This window comes from Triticum urartu, chromosome 3A (assembly GCF_056163025.1).
Source record: "Triticum urartu cultivar PI428250 chromosome 3A, HENAU_Tu73, whole genome shotgun sequence".
Classification (NCBI taxonomy): Eukaryota; Viridiplantae; Streptophyta; class Magnoliopsida; order Poales; family Poaceae; genus Triticum; species Triticum urartu.
In genome coordinates this window covers 189,456,206-189,468,260 of record NC_141875.1, presented here as the reverse complement: position 1 = coordinate 189,468,260, position 12,055 = coordinate 189,456,206, and the positions used below count along the sequence as shown (strand labels likewise).

The 12,055-nt window shown below is 44.3% G+C and overlaps 1 protein-coding gene across 1 annotated transcript; it reads left to right on the top strand.

Annotated features, from left to right (window-relative positions):
- The first annotated feature begins 7,625 nt into the window (after nucleotides 1-7,625).
- LOC125548250 (uncharacterized) lies at nucleotides 7,626-8,966 on the top strand. The gene has a single exon (XM_048711904.2). The coding sequence runs from the start codon at nucleotides 7,637-7,639 to the stop codon at nucleotides 8,456-8,458; it is 822 nt and encodes a 273-aa protein (XP_048567861.1). The 5' UTR covers nucleotides 7,626-7,636; the 3' UTR covers nucleotides 8,459-8,966.
- Nucleotides 8,967-12,055: the final 3,089 nt, after the last annotated feature.

The following is a 12,055-nucleotide window of genomic DNA, read 5'->3' as shown; positions in this document are numbered from 1 at the left end:
GTGCTTCATTTGCAAAGTCAATGACGGTTTGTTGGGTCTCGCTCTTCCTCTTGAAGAAATACACCCAAGTGTATCTTGAGTAGTCATCCACAATCACCAAGCAATAATTCCTACCCCCAAGACTATCGAAGGATGGAGGCCCAAAGAGATCCAAGTGAAGGAGCTCCAAAGGCCTCTTTGAGTAAATGATAGTCGTGGGAGGGTGAGCCTTCTCATGTAACATTCCTTCGATACAAGCACTGCAAGCACGATCTTTAGCAAAACTAACATTCGTTAGTCCACGGACATGGTCCCCCTTGAGAAGACTTTGCAAAGATCTCATATTGACATGGGCTAAACGGCGATGCCAAATCCATCCCACATCAACTTTAGCCATTAGGCATGTCGCTGTCTTAGTGGGTCGCTTCGAAAAGTTAATCACATATAGACCGTTCTCGACATGCCCAACAAAGGCTACTTTAAGAGTCTTGCTCCACAAGAGGGCCACGGTATCGATATCAAAGAAAGTGGCAAAGCCCATGATTGCAAGTTGACGAATGGAAAGTAAATTGTATGCAAGGGACTCAACAAGCATGACCTTCTCGATCATGAGATCATGAGAGATGACTACCTTGCCAAGTCCCAATACCTTAGAAGATGAGGCGTCACCCCACTAGACATTGGTGGGCATAGATGGAATCTTGTGCACGTCCACCACCAAGTCCTTGCTTCCGGTCATATGATTTGTAGCTCCGCTATCGAGCAACCATGATCCCCCACCGGAATCAAACACCTACAAGAGATCAATGCTTGGTTTTAGGCAATGTTGGGGATATCGCTTATCGTGAACTTATCAGTCGACCCATGATAAGGGGTAAATCGGCCAGTTTATCGGCATATTGGCCGATTTATTGCCATATCGGCTGATTTATCGGATGATTTATCTTATCGGTCAGACAACGGTAAGCGATAAATCGGTCGATTTATCGGAATATCGGAAGATATCTTGAACAGTGGTTTTAGGTACCCATTTTGTAATGGGTCCTTTGATGTTAGTAACAAGGGTCTTTGGAGCCCCAATAGACCATTCAATGTACTCATGAGGAGAACCAACGAATTTGGCATAAACATGCCCGTCACTAGCACGACATAACATATAAGAAGGATTAAAGTCGCCGGCTTTGATGGGAGGAGTGGCATTGCCCTTCTTGACACCACCACCCTTCGCATTGTTCTTATTCTCCTTGGAAGCACTCTCTCCCTCCTTCACAAAGGTTTGCATGAGAGGAGGAGGTCGTTTGGTCTTGTCATTCTTCTTCTTGTTCTTGGACTCGGGCACATACCCAACCCCTTCCTTGGCCACAACTCCCTTTTGGTTGATCAAGAGGTCGTTGAGGTTCTTCTTGCGTTGTATGCAAGTCGCAAGACCTCTCTCAAGTTTCACCTTTAGCTTAGCGTTCTCCTCAACAAGATGCACATGCTCACAACACGGGTTAGTAGCATTTGCATTATCAATTAACATCATAAGAGGAAAAGTGGCTTTTTCCTTGGTTAGCTTTACTTGAAGTTGATCATGAGACTCTTTGAGGCTAGCATGAGCACCCTTCAAGACCTTGTGAGCCTTGTCAAGTAGATCAAAATCCTGCTTGAGTCTAGCAAGATCAACCTCAAGTTTGGCCTTCTCGGAGTTTAGCACACAAGAGACAATGAGAACATGATCAAAATCTTTCTTTAACTTAGCATGATCGACGTTGTGTGACTCCTCAAGAGCCAAACGAAGACCACACTCTTCCTCAAGAGCATTGGAAAGATCCGAGATCTCATCGGCATAGTCATGACTATGCCCTTCCATCTTAGAGATGGTATCTTCGTGAGTCTCGATCATGTCATTGGCTTCACCAAGTTGTTCCAAGAGAGCAACAAAATGCTTCTTGGATTTACCCTTGAGCTTGGCCATAAAGGCCTCAAACTCATTCACCTCCACATTAGCTTCCTCATGTTCATCAATACTATCCGTCGAAGAAGGATGATTAATGATAGTAGTTTTGATGTTGGAGGTTACCTTGTTGTGGCTTTAGCCATGAGGCACTTGGCGTTGATGCTCTCATTGGGTGAGTCGAAGAGAGACACCCGTGGAGTCGTTGCAATGGCAACTAAGGCCATGGCAACCGACTCATCATCTTCATCCTCGTCATCATCCTCATTGTACTCATCTTGTACCACCAATGCCTTGGGAGGAGTCTTCTTGGTGAAGTTGCTCTTGTTGGGGAATGACTTGGCCTTGTCTTTTCGGATGAGCTTTCCACCATTGTCTTCCATCTTCTCATACGGGCACTCCGCAACAAAATGACTCACATTTCCACAATTGTAGCAAGTCCTTACACGTTGCTTGCTCTTCATGCCGCTTGAGTTGTTTTTGTTAAAGTTTGGCCTTGAGTTTTTCTTGCTCCAAAATTGCCTCGAAGCAAATGTCATGTGTTCATGATATGCATACTTTGTATCTTCGGGGTTGCTCTCCTCTTCTTCTTCTTCTTCTTCAACGAAGACCTTGGCCTTCAAAGCAAGGTTGGGCTTCTTTGCCCTTTGAGAACGAAGCACCGCATTGTCGGCGGTCTTATCCAAGATGTTCATGGCCACAAACTCATACAAAACTTCGCTTGAGGTCAAAGTGTGGAAATCCGGCCTTTGGCGAATGACGGAGGACATGGCCTTGAGGTAAGGCATCATTGCCTTGAGGAATTTGCACTTGATCCAATTGTCATCCGTGTCCTTGCTCCCATGATCTCGGAGTGAGACCGCGAGTTTGGTTACTCTTAGATAAAGCTCACGAGGTTCTTCATCTTCTTTCATTGCAAACTCATCGGCTTCATCTTGCACCACTTCATAGTTGGAGCGTTGAATGCTTGCGCTTCCCCGGTAGAGCGAGACAACACAAAGCCATGCGTCTTTGGCCAAGGAGAAGGGCCGAAGATGAGGTAGATCTTTGGGTGGAATTGCATCTTGAATGATGAAGAGAACATTCTCATTGAATTGGTTATCCGCGGCTTCTCGAGGAGTGAAGTTGCTTGGATCATGCGGATGAAAACCTTCTTCGATGATTCTCCAAAGATTAGTGTTCACATGATTTAAATGACGCTTAAAGCGGTAAACCCAAGAATCAAAGTCCTCATTTTTTTACAATCTTAGGGGGAGGACCGGCATGATTCAAATGAGTGGAAGGAACTGGTCCACCATAAACAAGTGGCGGTTCCACATGAGCAAAGATGCCGGTGCCATTTTTACCACTAGAAGAAGGAGCCTTTTCACTACTAGCTTCCCCCTTGTCGAAGATAGCATCCGTCACCTTGTCGGTGGGATCACCCACTTTTAACGGTGTGGTGGATAGTTTAAGCCCTTCAAGGAATTTAGTAAACATGCTTTCAACCTCGGTCGTCATGGAGGTTTTCAATATCTCCAAGGCCACATTGAACTCCTCACGAGAGACCGACGTTCCACCATCGCCCGTAGACGAGATTGGATTCACACCGGAGTGTTCCTCCACACCGTCTACGGTATCAACCATACTCTTCGGACGGTAAAGTCCTTAATAAAGAGAAGAGGCTCTGATACCAATTGAAAGGATCGATATGGTTGACTAGAGGGGGGGTGAATAGGCAACTAACAATTTTTAGCTTTTCTTTCATAATTTAAACTTTGCATCAAAGTAGGTTGTCTAGATATGCAACTCGGTGAGCAACCTATATGATGCAACAAGGATAGGAACACAAGTAAAGGCACGAGGTAACCAAGAGTGGAGCCGGTGGAGACGAGGATGTGTTACCGAAGTTCCTTCCCTTTGAGGGGAAGTACGTCTCCGTTGGAGCGGTGTGGAGGCATGATGCTCCCCAAGAAGCCACTAGCGCCACCGTATTCTCCTCATGCCCTCACACAATGCGAGATGCCATGATTGCACTATTGGTGCCCTTGGAGGCGGCGACCGAACCTTTACAAACAAGGCTGGGGCAATCTCCACAACTCAATTGGAGGCTCCCAACGACACCACGAAGCTTCACCACAATGGACTATGGCTCCGCGGTGACCTCAACCGTCAAGGATGCTCAAACACCCAAGAGTAACAAGATCCGTAAGGGATTAGTGGGAGGAATCAAATTTCTCTTGGTGGAAGTGTGGATCAAGGCCTTCTCAACCACTCCCGAGCAAACCAACAAGTTTGATTGGCTAGGGAGTGAGATCGGGCGAAAATGAAGATTAGAGCAACAATGGAGCTTAGGGTTAGAAGAGATGAGTCAACGGGGAAGAAGGGGACCCCTTTTATAGTGTGTGACAAAGATCCAACCGTTATCCACCTACCAGCCCGCGGCCAGCGGTACTCCCGCAGGGCCACGCGGTACTACCGCTTGCTGCCAAGAGGTACTACCGCAACGACACGCGGTACAACCGTACAGGCCCGCGGTACTGCCGCAGCACCAGCAACAGCTAGGGAAGACCTGTAGCACAAGTGCTGAGGGTGGTACTTCCGTGAGCGCGGTACTACCGCTCCCCCTTGCGGTACTACCGCAAGGCAGGAATCCCCTAGCCAGGGAATAAGGAATCATCCGTGCCTACTTCCGCTAAAAACGGAAGAAGCAAAAACTCGACACAGTACTACCGCAGAGGGGCGGTACTACTGCCTGACAGCTGAGCACGATACTACCGCGGAAGGGTTGTGGTACTACCGTGGTAGGCGCGGATGTAAAAAATTACATCCACCCCTACTACCGCGAGGGAGCAGTACTAGCCTGGTGGGCCATAGTAGTGCAGCTCTAGGGAAGCGGTACTACCATGGGCACCTGCGGTACTACCGCGCCGTAGCATGGTACTACCGCTGGTGCCTACAGTACTACCGCTCACCTGGGAGAAGTACTACCACGAGCCAACACAGCAGCCAGAAACAAGGGGGTGAGAAAACAACGGAGGATGCTCCAAGGGAAAGGAGGGGACTAGAAAGAGACGTGTACGTGATGATTCCACCCAAACCTTTCCGACGCGGACCCCCTCTTGATAGTACGGCTTTCCTACGACTCAAATCCACCAAAAAGAAACGTAGAAAAGACGCTGTCTTCAACAGTCTTCGAGGGGCACCAAACCATCTAGTGCCTAGCGATGAAACGTCTGGGAAACTCAAGGCACACGATTAGTCCGCAAACACATTGTCATCAATCACCAAAACACCTTAGGGATAAATATGCCCTTACAACTATGATTGACCAACCTATTAGACGACATAGATGGAACAAATGAAGACTTTTTCAGATAATCTTGTGAGAAATGTTATATTTTCAAGATACTAACAAATAACTCTAATTTATCATAAGAAAAAAAATATCGAGGAAGCCAAGGAGTAAGTGCAAACCTTATTAAGAACATAAACATTAAGACAATATGACCATGTGTGTAGGGATCCATCCATGCATAACAAAGAACCATGTTTTTGCGATTTTATCCCACATCATGTCTTCACACAAAGCAACATAGAATCATGAATTATCTGAACTCAGAGCAACATAGTGGGATGGGTATTGAAGTTTGCCCTCATTATCAAATTTCCTATTTACTGGACCGACAAAATCATCTTCCAGTTGCAATAGTTGATTTTCATAAGGACGCATGAGAAGGACACTAGGACAATAATCACAAAAACAAAGCGATCAAATAGAACTCATGTAATTCAAATCTTGGGGCACACCAAACAAATTTTAGATATAGAAACAACAAAGAAAGGAAACTACCCTGGTTCACACTTTCATACTTTCCAGTATCCGATAATTAATGCTTAAAGTTGTTTGACAAGAATGTGAATAATAAGAGATGTACCCAATCTCAGAAGTAAAACCATATATCTTTTCCCTCTGCAATTCTCATGCAACAATGTGAAACTCTTCCAATAAAAACAACATGAATTGTCTGGTGAACTGAATCTTTACCTTTATAAAGCAAGCACATGAAAGGAAGGTGACCACTTCCAAACTCTTCTAATCTAGTTATCCATGTAGCCATTCTCTCTAGTTTTTTTTGACACTGCCATTCTCGCTAGTTTTATCCTCTCTTTCAGCTCATTTCTTATCTTCTTCTCTTCCCGAAGAATAGTTGTGTATCACATATAAGGTTTAATAATACATGTTCTTTACTGTTATAGTGAATACACAAATCCGTAAAAACCCTGCATGCACCGGAGCGTTATGCCTAATTTAGTTAACTAAAGTGAAGTGAACACAGAGGGCTGGGGATGAATTATACTAAGTTGACAGACTAACATAGACATAAAGTAGGACCTTACTTGTTGCCTCTGATCTTGAACCAGGTCTGCTAGTGGGAGTAGAAAATGTCGCCGTTGCAGGAGCAGCAGAGCATGGGACTTGGATTACTAAGTCAATCATCAAAATCACAAAAAATCTTTCAATAAATATTATCAATTTGGTCTACAACAGGATGAGTGGAGAATAAAAGAGCAAAAGAATCCATATCACCTGACGGTTTCAAGGACGTCCATGCAGACTTGGTGGCGCCCTTGCGCAGATCTTCATTCCAAGTCAGCTGTGCTAGATGGTTGGTGCCTTTGTAGCCGATCCGCCAGACGCTTCCCGACGTCAGCGGCAGCGGCAACATTGCCACCGGCCGAGATCATTGGCATAGGCGGGGATGACGTGGTCAAGCTGCACAGTGCGCGCCGCTTTCCCGGTGTCCTCCTCCTTTCCCAACGCCCTCGCCCAACCACCAAACCAAACGGCGCCGCCGTCACCATGCCAAGCCGTGACGCCATCCATGAGACCACTTGTCGTGACAACCCTACAAACAAAGAGAGGAGGGGGGGTGCATGTCGTGGGAGAAAACGTAGGCCTAGTTTGGGAGCACAATATTTCTAAAACCAAAGTAATCCAAAAGTATGGTATTGTAATGCCTAGGCAATGTATACCTCGGTTTCTAAAGCTGCGGTTTTCCTCTGCTTTAGCAAAACTACAGAGTGTTTGGCTAGCACAGTCTTTCTAAGACCAGCTAGGCATGAGTGTTTCTCGGTTTAAAAAAGAGATCCGAACCTCCTTTTAGATACTAAAAAAACCCTCAGTTTTAAAGATACTACGGTCTTGTAAACTAAACTAAAGTATTTGTTAAAGCCAAACAAATCAAAGTCTTTTAAACAATGGTTTTTTAAGAAAACCATGATACTCTCCTAAAACTTCAAAACCGTATAAGGACAGGTGGACAATGCCCAGCGACATCCTCTCTTGCTGGTGTTAATAACCCACTTCTCCTGTTTACGGAGCGGCTCATTTCCTTCGACTAGCCACGATGGAGAGTAACATACATTATTAACATACACGTATTCCTAGACTATGTTACTACCTTCATAATGGGTAGTAACATAAGTGTGGTAACATGCATAGCTTTATTTATTAGGTTATAGACTCATATTGCATTGGAACATGTGATGTTACAGTAACTAGCTAAGTTACTACTACTACCTCTCTCCTCATTAACTCATTGCCACATAAGCAAATTTGCTGAGTTGGACTCGATGTTACTGTTGAAGTTACTCCCACTGTGGCTAGTCTTCTAGATCAGACTGAGTTGGTTGGTTCGGAAGCGGACGCGAGGTAACCCCCGTCCAACCGCCGTATCTATGGCCACCAACGGCCAGCCGGCGGCGGCGGCCGCCACCATCGACGACCTCCCTGAAAACCTGCTGCTCGATATCTTCCTCCGCCTTCCCTCCCTCTCGGACCTCGTCCGCGCCGCCTGCACCTGCCTGCCCTGGCGCAACCTGGTGACCAATTTCCCCCCCTTCCGTCGTCAATTCATCGACCTCCACCCGGCGCCCCTCCTCAGCCTCTTCTTCGGCACACCGTTTCCAAATGTCCCTCACAATGACTTCCAGTGCATCCCCGCCTTCGCCCCCGCCCGCCGGAATGATCCGGAGCTCATGGCCGCCATCTTGAGCGGTGACTTTTTCCTCACCACCCTCCAGGTGCACGATGGCCCGGAAGCTTACTGGATCGTCTACGACGCCCATGGCGGTTACCTTCTCCTCAAGAAACTGGGCGAGCTATTGCTCGCGCTGCTAAACCCCTTGGCACGGTGGTGCGAACGGTTCTTTGATCTGAGTGACGCCCACATCTTCGACGACGACGACGACCGCGAAGGCAATGGTCAATTCCTTCACGCCGGCCTAATCTGCGATGACGAAAACCCCGAGAGCTTTCACATCTTCTGTCTTGTTGCCCATGGAAAGTTCAGGTTGCGGGCTGTGGTCTTCTCCTCATTCTTGGGAATAGGCGGCGATTGGTTCCTCTCCCCATGGTTGGATGTCCCGCACGCCGACCCGGAAGGCGGCCAAGATGATCTTTTGCCTGAGAGCGGCATGCGAGTGGGTAATTTCATCTACTGGCCATATCGGAAACGTGCGTGTGTGGTTGTCTTGGACCCCGACCCAAACAACCCATGATTGTTTGTTGAGATGAGTCCACCTCTCCTGAATCTGGATGGTTTTCCAAGCTCGATCCTTGGCCAAATTAATGGCGTTAACATGTGCATTGCTTATTCAAAAGGATTCAACATCGGTTTCATGCTGCGTCAAGAAGATGGCCTTGATGCTGGGGCATGGGTTACCATCAGGGTATTCAACCTGACTGATGAAATTTGACGGAAGCTTGGGTACTTAACCAATGGTCTGGAAATTGTGGCAATGCGGGGTAGCATAGTGTACTTCACAACATCACAGATGTTCCATCCGCTCGAGTACACTTGTTGGTTCGCTTGTCTGTGCTTGGAGAGTCGCAGCCTGGAGTGGTTGTTTCCGAGGACGTATTATGGTCTCTTCCAACCATACCACCATTCATCATGGAGTATTTTTCTGTTACCAGAGAATGAAAGATTTTATCCCTTCATATGAGGAATGATGACAACCAGAGAAGGATATTCTGTGAAAAGCATTGCTTTGTTCTCCTACTAAATCAAAACATCCAGCTACCATCCAGAACTGATCTCTTCTTTGGACCTGCATCACGCCGAAGGTCCTGACGAAGTTCCTTGATATTCAGGATTCAATGACAAGTCAATCCTGTATTTTGATCTTTTATGGTAATTCTTGTTGTCTTCTGTGACCAAACTTACCATTTATATTCGGGGTGAATTACTTCATCTGTTCCTTTACATTCAGGATTCTGTGACAAGTCCATCCAGTATTTTGATGGTTTATGGTAATTGTGTTGTCTTCTGGTACCAAACTTACCATTTACATTGTGGGTGAATTACTTATCTGTTACTTGGGTTCGCTACTGTCTCTTCTCGGTGTTGTGGCAAGGCATCAGGACATTGGAGCCTCTTTTTGTTCTGTCTGCAAGATCAGTATTCTCAACAAGTTGTAGCCTGTTTACCAATTATGAAAAAAATCATCTGTGCTATTTTTGGCACATCTGTAGAAGTCCCTGCTATCTCTATGATATGTTGTTCGCAGAATGATGGTGTGTTCTATATAATTTGTTTGCATGAGTGATTTTTCTTTTGGAATGCTTTACTTAAGCAAGTTATTTCTTATATATTTGCAGTGTTTCTTGCACTGTATTGATAGGTTGGCTAGTTATCTTGTTCTCTTTGTAAATTTACACATCTCTTCAGGAATTTGTGTCAAAAGCTGAAACAGGCAAACAAGGTTGTCAGTGTTAAGGCATGCATGTTGACCATGTTATAGCAATGTTCAGGGATAAATGACATGTACTTATAATTTTGGATGGATTATAACATAGGGCTCATATATCATTATTTTCTCTTACTTAATATTCACTAGATAAATTCCTGAAGAGATATGCTCAATTGCTCGATTGGTCAATCTGATTTCCTTTTTCTGTATACATGTCCAGCAAATACACAGTGGTATTAGATAAGATTGTTCTCTTACAGTTATCCCAGCCTGAAAACTTCCATACCAACCAGCATTGTGGTGGCATCCTGTGGGGTTTATTTAACTACCATCATGGTCTAATATGAACTATGTGATTAGTAATATGCTCAAGGCATCAAACTGGCACCATGAACACTTGTTATTTGTGTTGCTGCCATTGTTGGTCTTTGTAGGCATCCTTTTGAAAGATCTGTTCAGTAATATCATAAGTCAAGGTGATGTCATGACAAGTTATGGGAACTGACTGCTTGGTATTATTGTTTCTATCTTGCCTTAATGTGAGATTTCTTCTGAGGCATTTCAATTTCAATTTTTACAAGAGGGTTGCATTTTTGCCCCCTTACTGGTGTCTGCTTTTAATACCTTAATGTGAGATTTCTTCTGAGACATTTCTTCTGAGATCTCTTCCTGGTGTCTGCTTTTAATACCTGCCAAGCTAGCCTCTGATATAAGTGAATATCATTCTCTTGTTCAAATAGAAATTAGTAGCTTTGATTAACTTGTCTCTTATTCTTTTCCGTTGAAATCAAGTTCTATGGAATTTGTGTGGTCATATTGACCTTCTGTTTGCTATTGATTGGAAATTCGATCTACGTGTAGAGTGGCAGCCTTGTTCATTTCATGCAGTTATATAATACAGGAATGACTCATGTTAGTTTTTTTTCTGGAGAATCATGACTAATGTTAGTTGGACATGAACATTTGGCAGATGTTGCAGAGAGTCTGGGTTCAGGATGACATGATCATAGTGTTTTTTGTTGGTTCAAGCTGTTATATCTCATGAATGTTAGTATAGACAATAGCGTCCTGCCAACATGAGTTAGGCCTGCAAACTCTTCTTAACCTTTCATTAGGAGCTCTACCACCATATGCACATTGTCGCTGACAGGAAATCGCCATTGAAAAATAATGGCGATAGAATGCACATATGCACTATCGCGTACGAAATAACCGAGCATTAGTTGCTGTCGCTGTTAGACCTATCTCGTACTGTGGTAAAGTAAGATCTGCTGCATTGTGCATGATTACTCCATTTCTTTTTGTCAATTTTGTGTGTTATTACTCATTGATGTCGAATACTTTCTTTTTTTAGATGCCGGATACTCTACCGCACTATTTGTGGTTTGTGAGGCACTTAGTCATCTGACGATGGCAATGAAGACGGGTGCAAGATACTACTGTCCTCTTGTTCATACAATAAACGCCACACGTTGCTACGGAAATTTATAGCACAAAATTAATGAAAATAAAATTGAAATATATGAGAATAATACCGCATCATATTTTTTTTGTCATATATATGGTAGCAAACCTAGAGGTAAATAGAGGGTGGATGTATTGTTATATTGCCTTGTTATATTCCAGTTCAATTGTTTGTTGCTATAAATTGATGATGTAAAGGGCTTGCATGCTTGATGATGTAGAGGGCTTGCATGTGGTGGAAAGTGAAAGATTGTATGCTACTGATGGTGTGGATGACTTGCCTGTGCATTTAAATGGGATCGCTTACTTAGATAACTAGAGATGATACCTTGAGCATTGCTGCTGGAATTAGTTGTAGTTATTTCCACGAGATTTAATTGTATGAAACCTTGTTTTTACTAACAATATGAGAACGCAAACTAAAATAATATGATTTTATATACTCAAGTATTGTATACGCTTGTAGAATATTTGTCTTTCACATGCATGGCATGGCACAGTGAGTTGGCAATGTTGCATGTCGAGATAAGGTATGTCCTTTTCTATTCGTAGAAGAAGTGGGGGTCAATTATTTAGATATATAGAGAAGGGGAAAATGTCCAAGAAATGTTCTTTAGACACTCAAAGGCCTTTGACCAGACGAAAACGTCACAGAAGGGTATTTTCATAAGCGCACAAGACGAAAGAGGGGCAAGGTTGAGACATGATTTTTTAGAGGTAAAGATGAGAGTGGGTGCAAATTAGGGGGGAAATTGGAATTGTCCCATAAAAAGTATGAGCTCACCTCAAGCAACAATATAGCCACCAGGCAATGAGAAGAAGAACTCGAAAGACCTAAAAGAACGAACGGAGAGAGTGAGAGGGGGCACAATTAAAGAAGAAATGAAGATGGATAGAGAGGAAAGAAGAAGAACCTGAATCAGCAGGAAAGAAGGAGGC

Bases quoted from the DNA above. Each gene is read 5' to 3' on its own strand.
- LOC125548250 (XM_048711904.2), top strand. From the start codon at position 7,637: ATGGCCACCAACGGCCAGCCGGCGGCGGCGGCCGCCACCATCGACGAC.